The 10,810-nt window shown below is 39.4% G+C and overlaps 2 protein-coding genes across 2 annotated transcripts; both read right to left on the reverse strand.

The window, feature by feature from the left end:
* Positions 1–587: 587 nt before the first annotated feature.
* On the reverse strand, positions 588–3,852 carry mrpl42 (mitochondrial ribosomal protein L42). Its single transcript, XM_004548179.4, has 5 exons — positions 3,694–3,852; positions 3,197–3,260; positions 1,811–1,895; positions 1,451–1,611; positions 588–698 (listed from the first exon to the last, which is right to left on the reverse strand). Exons 1-5 carry the CDS (start codon positions 3,770–3,772, stop codon positions 653–655), a joined length of 435 nt encoding a protein of 144 aa, XP_004548236.3. The 5' UTR covers positions 3,773–3,852; the 3' UTR covers positions 588–652.
* A 607-nt stretch (positions 3,853–4,459) lies between these two features.
* On the reverse strand, positions 4,460–10,503 carry pwp1 (PWP1 homolog, endonuclein). The gene is made up of 15 exons (XM_004548178.6): positions 10,287–10,503; positions 10,089–10,147; positions 9,843–10,000; positions 9,671–9,756; positions 9,442–9,538; positions 9,204–9,314; positions 8,966–9,096; positions 7,842–7,912; positions 7,237–7,333; positions 7,070–7,131; positions 6,868–6,979; positions 5,868–5,958; positions 5,400–5,521; positions 5,202–5,307; positions 4,460–5,056 (listed from the first exon to the last, which is right to left on the reverse strand). Exons 1-15 carry the CDS (start codon positions 10,350–10,352, stop codon positions 4,962–4,964), a joined length of 1,464 nt encoding a protein of 487 aa, XP_004548235.2. The 5' UTR covers positions 10,353–10,503; the 3' UTR covers positions 4,460–4,961.
* Between the last annotated feature and the right edge of the window lie 307 nt (positions 10,504–10,810).

Genomic DNA, 10,810 nt, shown 5'->3' on the forward strand with positions numbered 1-10,810 from the left:
CCCCTCTTCTTCTGCTGCTGTGTTGTACAGGTAGTTGTGCTTTGAAAGTGATTCACTTTCCCCACACACGTTGTCCTTTATGCTAACAGTTAGGTAGCAGAAGTAGTGTCTCTTTAACGGGTTCCTATATTTTTCAGCATAGCTGTTCAGCGTACCTCTTTAATGAGAACTAAATGTCTGCTGAGCACAAATATAGTAAATTTAATTTTCATTCATTATGTTTACGTTGCTACAACACTCTTTGGTTGCTAGGCAACACGTTGACATCATAAATCGTTATTCATAATTAAAGTTTCAGGGATATGAACTAGATGCTACCATCATGAAATGAAAATGATACGACACCTTTATAAAAGGTGTTTACATGTGCATAAAGGAGGTTGGTAGGTGGCTGCTAGCCAACATAATAACATCACAATATCTGATATGGATCTATACACCTGCACACCTGGAAACTCTGAAGACACACGTGTGACTTGCCAGGCTACTTGAGAACCCCTGCTTTATATCATCAGTCTAAAGAAAATTCTACTGCAACTGTGAAGTCCAGTGTAGTGGCTGCATAAAAAAAAATAGTAACTACTAACTTATTATTTAACAGTTTATTTAACATTATAGTGACAACAGAAGGATATCATTTGCTGTTTGGTAGCTATCTGTCCTTCGGTGGGTCCTTATTTATGCGTCGCCTTCGATACCTGTGAACAAAAAAAACAGAGGACGATCAATACAGAACAACAAGTACAGAGGCATTTTTAAAGAGAGAGCACATTTTCTTTCAGCTCTTTTACAGTTTCACAATCATCCAATGAATAAAAACAACAGAAGGAGCGACAGAGTCTCCTCATCAAAGTTGGCAACTCATCTAAATCTGCTGTGCTAACACTGTTAAATCAGCAAACCAGACGAAACAAGGTTGAGTAACCCACTTTCAAGGGAAATTTCTTCAATATGTTATTTCTGACCTCCAGCTTGCCAGTAAATATGGTGATGAAAAGCTTAAGACCACTTGAAAAATTACAAACAAACATGGTTGGATAGTAACAAGGTTCCAGGTAGAGCTTCCACATGCAACAAGAAGAAATGACAGTGAGACAAAACCTTTTTTTGAGCATGCAAAAAAACAAAAGACCTGTAATCACCCCAAAACAGAAAACCCAAACTCAGTAATAAGTAGCTCCACCGTTATTGCTGATCACTTCAAACATTTTTCAAGTGGTCTTAAACTTTGATCGGGACTGTGCAATACCAATAATACCTGTAACATAGATATATCCAGATAAACAATTTTCTATACATAATTCATCTTGTTGATCCAAATGTAAACTTTGGAGGAATAAATCAACAATAAATTACTAAAGGGAGACCAGATGAAGAACATAGGGGCAAATCTCCCACCAACCTTTTCATCACAGACCTTTGCCTATGTGTGTGTTACTTGTGTACTTACTGTCCAATTGGATAAAAGCGGTGTTTTGTAGTGAAGAACATCTTGCTCAGCTCTTCTATTGTGGGGCCGTTGTCCTTGAGCACCTCCTTGCTGAGGTGGGCCTTTAAAACCTGGTCGTGCGTCTCGACCTGGTTGGCCATTGGGTCTGGTCTTTCTATAGGCTGCAAAGATTAATTTCCCGTTTTGTAAATACACGGTGTTTTATTGCAATCCTGAAGCTTTTTCACTTGTTGTGCACAGAACAGTTACATCATTTCTAATGGCTGTAAGTCTGATACTTCAAGTTTATTTGTTATAAAATAATAACAGGTCTAAAACTATATCCAGAATACTTCTGAAACCTGCACAGTAGTGCCTTACCTGGGTAAGCTCATAGGGAATGTCCACAGTGGGATGGTAGCACACTATGGTTTTTCCATCTGAGGTCACACCAATATCCACATTACTAAAGCCAAAAATTTGAAAGATTAGTATCTATGTCAAACTTAAGTAGTTGTCACATTTTTTTTTTAAAACTTCATTAATTATTCCAACAACACAACTACAAAAATGTTACATATTTCTGCAGCTACAGTGCTTTGCAAAAGTCTTGAAGTAACAAATTCTTTATATTTTGCTAGTTAAATGGGAAATATGTAAACCATTGTTAAGTTTATACAATTCTAATGGGCTTGAAAGTCATTATTTTGTATGAACACCTTTATTCTTCAACACAGCCTGAACTCACTTAGGCAGCTTTCTTGTAATTTCTTTAAATATTCTTCAGGAATAGTTCTCCAGGCTTCTTGAAGGAAATTCAAAGCTCTTCTTTGGATATTCGCTGCATTTCTTTCACTAGCCATTAAAATGATCCCACACTGCTTCAATAATGTTGAGGTCTGGGCTCTGGGGAGGCCAATCATGACTGATGGTGTTCCATTGTGTGTTTTGCCATACTTTTTCTGCATTGGCAGTGTGTTTGGGATCATTGTCATGCTGAAAAGTCAAGCCGTTGTCTATCAGACTCCTTCCTGACAGTATTATGTGGTAAGCCAAAACATTATGATGCTTTTCTGAGTTTGTTTGTTCTATTTTGAGAAGATCTCCAACACCCCCAAACAACGACAGACCCTCCACAGTGGCTGTTGTACTTCTCTCCTGACCTCCTCTGCACATATTGATGATGATTTGAACCAAAGATTTAAAATTTAATTCATCATTCCATAAAACCTGATGCCACAAATCTTCAGTCCAGTTTTTTTGTAATTTGGCATACTTCAGCCTTTTCTCTTCCTTAAGAATGAACTAAACTTCCACTGAAACCATTTCTGATGAGGCACTGGTGAACAGTAGATGGATCGACCGAGGCATGCTGTGTCAAGTCTTTGCTGGATTTTTTCTCCACTTGTTCAGTTTCCTTCGATCTTTTAAGGATACACTTCATCCCTTGAGTTGGTTGTCTTTATAAGGAATTTATGTTTCCTTATGTCATGCATAAGAAAGGGAGTGAATTTACTGTGAAAAAGGCACCAATGACCAAAGAAAAACTTTCAAAGTTCTTCAGAAAGAAGGAGAACTACTAATTGAGGCCTCTTTAAAAATTACAACACATTACATCTGGCTGCTTGGAGTCAAAATTTAAAGTAATGAAATAAATTGTTGCTCAAGACTTTTGGACAATACAACACGCAATGCTAATTCTAATCCACAAGGTAAGCTAACTACTTTCGTCTTTGTTCATCTCATCTTAATTTGACAAATACAAACCATTCGGGTCCATCAAGAGAAGTAGTACCAACACTGGACTTCTGGCGAGCTGGGACCAAACAAGCTGCAGCAGGAAAACAAACACAACCAACACAGATGTAACACAAGTCCAGACAACTAATGACACAAATGGACACGGTTCAACTTCTTAGCTATAAATGAAACTCTGAAAGCTTAGAGACCATAACACAAGGATGGAGGCAGCAGCAGGAACTACTAAACACAGATACTAGACATGATGCTGCTACTGTGCCCAACATGTGGTACGTTTACAGTCACTAGGAAACGTGTAAACTTGTAATATATTAAATTATTCGTAGCGAGTTTTTTTTTTTTGTTGTTTGTACAGACACACTGTGCTTTGGACAGTGAAGTCAGACTCGCCACCTAAACTGTCAAGGTTAGCCTGTTAGCTTTCACCGCTGCCATCGCTGTTAACCATTAAATCTGTAAACTCACATGACCGCCAACGATGACAAATAAAGCATAAAACTTACTTTGTACACACGATAACCGAGTGCGACCGGAGAGTCGCGTTAGGAGACTGTTTAGTCTGCACAAACGACCCGACGCCATGCTTCATTATTTTGTATGTGCAACACTGTAATATTTCCGTCTCTGCTTTCTGAGTCGGCTTCAATAGTTCCGCTGCTACACCCATCTCCTTCAATATTTCTACTCTGGCTTTATTTGTAACTCCTGCACTTAACATGCACTTAACATCTAACATGTTTGAATTATTTCAAAATCTCCAAAATGAACTGAACTTCATGCTGTTACATAAAATATTTTTAAATATCTTAGAAATGTTTTGTTTAAAATAAAAGACAATTGAACCCTGGGATCCCCACAAATACTCTCAGTTCAAATTCCCAGTGCGCACATGCATCATGTAGTACTTGTGATACCTTTATTTTCTATGTTTTTCTTTAATATCATTTAAAAACATTGATTGCTCATAGTCTGTTACTACTCAGCCCTGCTGGTGACTAACAGTAAACGGAAACATTTATGAATTCTTACGTTTCACACTTTACATTATAGGTGGTTATTTTTCCATATATTCTTAGTATTAGGTCCAGTTTTAAATGCACTTCATTTTAGCACAAAACCCAAAAGAAAGTCTTTTACTTTTTTTTTTTTAAGATTACAGGCTAATAATGTACAGTACAACCACATAAATATTTAAACACCGCACATCCATACACATCCATCTAGTGGTTCATAAGTGGTTTGAAAACCAAAGAACAAAATCAACACAAATCTAATGAACTGTGTTTATTTTTTGAATATATGAAAGTTGGATGAGTCCATTAATTATTTATTTTTACACTTGAGCCAAATCAAATAACTGTACAGACTTTCCCCCCAAAATTTTTATCTATTAGCAGAAAAGGGTATAAAACCACTGTTCAGATCAGTGTGCATGGCTTTCTTGAGAAAGTAATCTAAGCAGCATATTACATTGGTAATGTACATTAAAAAAAAACTGCCTTGATTTTAAATTTCACCCAGTCATTCAAAAATCCAAAGAAGTCCACTTATATTAATATAAGAGCAACTGTTCCTCGACTTTCCTGAACAAGTCTTTAAATGTTCTTGTCAGTGGCCTCATATGTGGCTGAACTGAGCTCTTTGGTTCCTTTGAGCCTGGTTTTCAAAGGTTGGCCAGCCTCTCAGTGGAGCTTCCACAAAGAAACCTCAAGCATGGCAGCTTGATGTGTTTCCACATTAGCTCAGTTTATCCATTTTAACCAGACTGTCACTAGGAGACCTCCATGTCAGATGTGGCTGCAGTGCTGGATGCCTGTGATCCCGTACTTGCCACCAAGCGTTCTCGACTGCCAAAGACCTCGGCCACTAAAAGCAGTCACAACAACATTATAGCATCATTAACTGAAACAGCATCAAAAATAAATGTTTGCCACTTTAGATAACCACAGAACAAGTCGTGCAGTTGCTTTTGGAACTAATTTCACATGATTTACAAATGATTTAACTTTACCTGCTGCAACATCACTTATATCCCAAACTCGCAGACCTTCCTTCTGTCCCCCAAAGGCATAGATGAAGGGCAGGTCGGGGCAACATGACCCGCAAAACAGCACACCCTGATCACAGGTTACAAAGTCAGGTTAAACATCTTTTAACAACCACTTTTTATACACATGGAAAAATAATCCACAACACACCACAAACTTACCATTTTCATATCCCGCGAGTGCACCAGGTTGGGTTTGTTGCCTAAAATGTCCCATATCTTAACATGTTTGTCAGCTGAAGAGGTGACCATGCATCCTTTAATCTGGCTGCTGAGGGCCAACCCTGCAGGAATTCAAAGGGGGTTAGGCGTGGTTTCTATAGCACAGTCATTACTGTATCTTTTCAAGAACACAAGGAAAGGAAGGCTCCACTTGGTTGGGCTAAATCACAGAGCCTCAGTGTTACCCAACTGTCTTCATGATTTCCTCCAGAAAGGAAGTGGTTTTGAGATGATGATGGAAAAAAGCCAACCACGAGTTTTCCCACATTTCTCTGGTATGTATGAATAATGTCAAGGAATGCTTTCATATGTTCCCAAATGACTCATTTCCAAGAAAAAAAAAGCCTCTTACAAAAGAAAAGCTTCTCTAGAGTTTAAACTGAAAAAAGGGACTGAACACACACACACCTGACACTTCTTCATCGTGTGCCCTCAGTGTGAACACCGGTTTATCTGAGCGTGCATCGAGGCAGTAGACAAAACCATCCTCTGTACTCGCCTGAAAAATAAGAAAGAAAAAAAAACCCCACACGTAAAGCACACAGCTTATGAAGAACTGACAAAATCAACAGAATGAGATACGCAAAGTCATTTGCACAATGACCACACACCAGCTGGAGTCACAGCTGCTCAGCCGGGTTTTAAAAGGAATGTGATTTAATGCGGTTAAGCTTTGATGCTTTTGTATAATTTTGTTTTTCATCCTCTGATGAAAAATCAAAAAACTGAGCAGAAAAAAAAATCTGTAATTTATTGTCTGGTGAAAACAATGCGACTGAAACAAAAGTGGTTTCCCTAGCATAAACCACATCTCTACATGTGATTATGCTGGTCGAGCTCTGAAAATGACCTGGACGTCAGCCAAAAACATCAATGTGAAGCACCAGTGCTGGGAGAAGGCGTAACAGATGGGTCATTCTGTGTCAGCTGAACAAATGCTTCCCAAGCCTGATCACCTTACATTTCCCTGAAAAATTCCAAGGGAGTGACACACTTCTTAATAGGGAAAATGCCAAATTTATCTCTCTACTGAAGAGATAAATTGACATAACATGTTATGTTATGTTATGTCATAGCATAGCAATATTCCAAGTCAGCACCTTTTCAGGCCCAGGCAAAAGCTTCACCTTTGATGTGAGAGTCATTGTTACAGTTAAAAACAATTTGTATGTAAAGAAATTTTAAATAAACTGTCTTACAAACAGTGGCGATGACACTTTGCATATTCAGACATGCCCCCCAAAATTAAACAAATGACATTTAATATGAGCACTGGCACTTTTATGGGAGCTGAGAATAGCACTTGTTTCTTAGAAAACTTGGGATGCTCTGTAAATTGAAATGCATTTTACTGTGTTCTGCACAGCTTGTCTACTAAAGAATCCTGGAGGATGTTTTAAGGACTCACCAGGAAATTGCAGGGTGAAAAGTGGTTCCAGACCAAACGTTCCACTTGGCCACTGAACCTCCACGTCCGATAGCTGCTGTCTGGACTCCGACAATCATAAAGTACAGCTGTCCTGTAAAGAGAACATGTTAAGCCTCCAAACTTTTGTCAATCCAAAATTTTCCTATAAAATCTGGTGGTGAGGAGAACAAATGACACGAACTTGTCGTAAGATCCCGATAGCAAAGTCTGGGCTTCAAACGGGTGGAATGTTAACGTCTGGACCTGAAAGACAAACATGTTTGTTACCCAGCAGCTTAATGCTGTAATTTCTGGGAATGCAACACTCAATATAAACTGTGAATTGTATTTTTATTTCTCATTGAATACCTTATCAGTGTGTCTGCGCAGGGTTCTGGCTGGCTTGCCTTGAGACATATCCCACAAGATAACAGTTTCATCTGCAGAACCGCTAGCCAACACGTTCCTAAGAAAGAGGGGACTGTGTTTCAGGAAAGACCCACTGATGTACAGATACGTACAGTTATACCACATGCATCTAATATAAACAAAGTATATGCACATCTCTCAGCCTCAAGTAAAGGAATTCAAGTATCTCTGGGACTTGTTTACAAGTGGAAGGAAGAGTGGATCGTGTGATTGAAAGATGAACTGATGCAGCATGTTTAAGTCTGTTGTGGTGAAGAGAGACCAAACTGGGAAGGCAAAGCTGTCAGCTTACTGGTTGACTTGCTTTCCTACCTTCACCTATGATAAGAAGCAGGGGGTAGAGACTGAAATAATAAAAGCTCAGATACAAGCTGAGGAAATGAGCTTCATTTACAGGAAATCTGGGCTCTCCATTAGTAATGGGTCCATTTTCCGAGAGTAAACGGAGGCCTGTTCATCTCCGTTTAGACTCCTTGCACCGCAACCCACATGAGAATAGGTGGTAGAAAATGGATGAATGCATATTAATGCAATCTGATACTGACCTGGCCAGCTGGTTCCAGGATAAATCCAGCACTGCATCTGTGTGCCCCTCAACAGGTTCTGCTGCTGCCCCCTGTTATTTTTAGAAGAACAGACAGAAACCGTTAATTACCAACTCAGTCTCAACCTATATTAAACCCTTCAGAGTTTACTAAATGGACTGGTACTAATATAGTGCTTTCTACTAGAGCTGGGTATCTATTTGATTTCTATAACTGAATCGATTCAATTCAATTTTGACTCAAACAGTCAGAAATATTATAATTATGATCATTTATCAGTACATATTCATATTTTTTATATGTACAAAAACAAATCTGTCACTTGTGAGACTTCATTAGAGGTGCCAGCATCACAGCAGATGCCTTTGTGTCAAAGTAACTGAGGATAAAACACAGAAAAACATGAAGATTTTCCTGTCCTGACTTTTTATAGCAGATAACCGCCTTAAAAATATTCTGCAGTAGATCAAAAACTGAAGAAAACCACAAATCAACATATGAATATTATCTGATACTGCTAAAGTGAAGCAGAGCAAGGTTACAGCGGCCGACAGCACTGTACACAACGGTAGACTGGTGCGTAATGAGCAAATGAATAATGCAGAAAATGGAGACTTTTGACGGTAAACTGGTCTCTGAGTACACTGAGAGAGAGGGCTGTGCAGGAAGTGTGATTTTTATCTTGGTGGAAGCAAAACAGTGAAAGTAAGAGGGAATTCATGACAATGTTTTTCAAACGTGAAGCGTAGTTTTGATCTTCTTTTGTTGCTGGTTCAGTAAATTTTGGTCAGAGAGTGACGAAACCTGCAGCTTTCAAATCTGTAAGACGTCAGCTTTCACCTGATGTCGTGTCTATGTACGTGCTGTCAGGTGAACGAGGGGATCCGCACCCATTGTTTACATCTTTTTACCTGCTCTCATTTCCTTATTTAGTTGTTTGGCAGTTGTTGAAATAGTTTTGTGAGTTTTAACCTGAGATTCTGATATTTCTGGTAAAATACATTTACATTTAAAAATCAATTCAGGATTTAATGAAAGCGATAGAAATTCACACACTCTCACTCTGATGGGCATCGGAGGGTTCAATTTCTTGCTGAGAATAAAACCACTAATTAGGTTTTTACCTTTTTGCTCTTCTTTTTCTTCTTGGAGGCTTTTTTGCTCCCCAGAGAGAATGCCGGCTCTAAACAGTCCACCACATCCAGATCCCACACGTCTATCTGAGGGGTCATGTTGCCCACAGCTGCATAGTTAGCTGCAGGGTAACACACACACAAACAGGAGACAGTGCTTGCTAAAAAGTCCTATACAACGAAACAAGAGACTTTATCTAAATTGCATTTATCATTGATGTTTTCTTACATGTTCCTTCTGCAGGATTTGGGTCAAAATTTAGCCACTCCACACACAGTGGATAGGCTGGCAGGAGAATATCGTGATGAACATAAAGGGAGTCCTCCTCTGAGTTGTAAACTGCAAAGTAACACATTTAGCTTATTTTAAGCCACAGCAGCAGTATCCAATGAACAAAACTTCCTTCTATTTGCTGAAGACAATCCTCTGTTATCTGTCCACTGGGTCAGTAAATGAAGGCATTTACCAAAGATTTCCAAATTGCAGCAATCCTTCTCTGCTTTGCCTGCCAGGATCAGGTTGTCAGTGGGTTTGATTTGAAAGTCCTCGCGCTCATACTGGTCCTAGGAAGGAAGTTATCCAAAATAATTAACACAAATTTCTTGCACTGGAAAACAAATGAGGGGTTTTAAAGTTTATAGCAGCTCCTCAGGCACAACACAGAATGCATGCACTTATTTTTGGAGGCCACTCACTGTGTCTTTGATGGTGATGTAAGGATCCTCCTCATTAGAGCTGAACACTGTGAGTCCAGCCAGGCTGTCACCAAGATTAGCCGTCACTAAAACAGAGGCAGAGCACCAGAAGATATGGGATGAAGCGGCAAATCTACTCAAATAACCAAAGAGCACCTTGCCCCTTCCTCACCTGCGTCTTCTTCATCATATTTATCCAGGCCATACTCTGCTAGCTCATCCCCCTCCTCCTTTCCTTCTTCACTCTCATCCTGTGGCACTTCAGCAGTATCACTCTCTTCAACAGGTACACCCTCAGCATCTTCTTCTTCGTCCTCAGCTGCCAGTTCCCTGGGGGCATTCAAAGAAGTAAACAAAAAGTACATGACAGCAGGCACAGTGTGATGGGATACACGGGAGCAGTGAGCCTTTAACATACCCCAATTCTTCTTTCGCTTCAGTGATGATTCGCTGGAGCTCCTCCTGGCTCAACTCAACCTAGAGTTAAATTTTAAAAGTGGCTTTATTATTTTAAAATATATGTGCCATTTGCTCGAGGTTCAATACGTGTAAAAGTTTGGGCACTGCCATGTTGACAGATTAGCCGCCGGTCGGCTAACATGCTAATGTTACTTACTTTATCCGGGGTTTCCTTGGCAACGCCTCGTTTTACCCACCCGATACAAGTAATCTGGGAGCTCATTGCGGACAAACTGTGCGGTTTATGTACTCAAAACTTTATAAACTACACACTAAAAGACTATTTAACCTCAGACACGCACACTGGGGGCGTACATGTGAGTTTCACTGGGTCCTGCGACGCGTCTTGATGGCGTTGGAGGAGCGTTGAAAAATCTGCCTGATCAAAAATGTAGCAGAGAAACTTGACTTCTGAATTGAGATTTCTAAGAGGAATCCCTCAAAAGCAGAATGTCAAAGTAAGCCCACTTTGAAGAAGTTTAATTATACATGTAACGCCTGAGATTTATATAACAAAAATTGTGTAATTTCAACAGTATGTTTCGGTTTTACTATTTGTTGAAGAAATTCTGCTGTAGTACACGAAAGAAATCTGTCAGCACGACTTAAATAGCAAGAAATAAATAAGCTGTAAATAAGAGTTCTCTTAAAAACCCCCACAAAAACTCTGGACCCATTGCT

This window comes from Maylandia zebra, linkage group LG17 (genome assembly GCF_041146795.1).
Source record: "Maylandia zebra isolate NMK-2024a linkage group LG17, Mzebra_GT3a, whole genome shotgun sequence".
In the NCBI taxonomy this organism is placed as follows: Eukaryota; Metazoa; Chordata; class Actinopteri; order Cichliformes; family Cichlidae; genus Maylandia; species Maylandia zebra.

Excerpts from the sequence above, each read along its gene's own strand:
- mrpl42 (XM_004548179.4), bottom strand. The coding sequence starts at position 3,772 with ATGGCGTCGGGTCGTTTGTGCAGACTAAACAGTCTCCTAACGCGACTC. Across the intron at positions 3,261-3,693 it reads TCGGTTATCGTGTGTACAAA|CTTGTTTGGTCCCAGCTCGC; the intron begins GTAAGTTTTATG and ends TTCCTGCTGCAG. Across the intron at positions 1,896-3,196 it reads TCTCTTGATGGACCCGAATG|TAATGTGGATATTGGTGTGA; the intron begins GTTTGTATTTGT and ends TTTTGGCTTTAG.
- pwp1 (XM_004548178.6), bottom strand. The coding sequence starts at position 10,352 with ATGAGCTCCCAGATTACTTGTATCGGGTGGGTAAAACGAGGCGTTGCC. Across the intron at positions 7,334-7,841 it reads TCCTGGAACCAGCTGGCCAG|GAACGTGTTGGCTAGCGGTT; the intron begins GTCAGTATCAGA and ends CCTCTTTCTTAG. Across the intron at positions 6,980-7,069 it reads CTATCGGGATCTTACGACAA|GACAGCTGTACTTTATGATT; the intron begins GTTCGTGTCATT and ends TTCTCTTTACAG.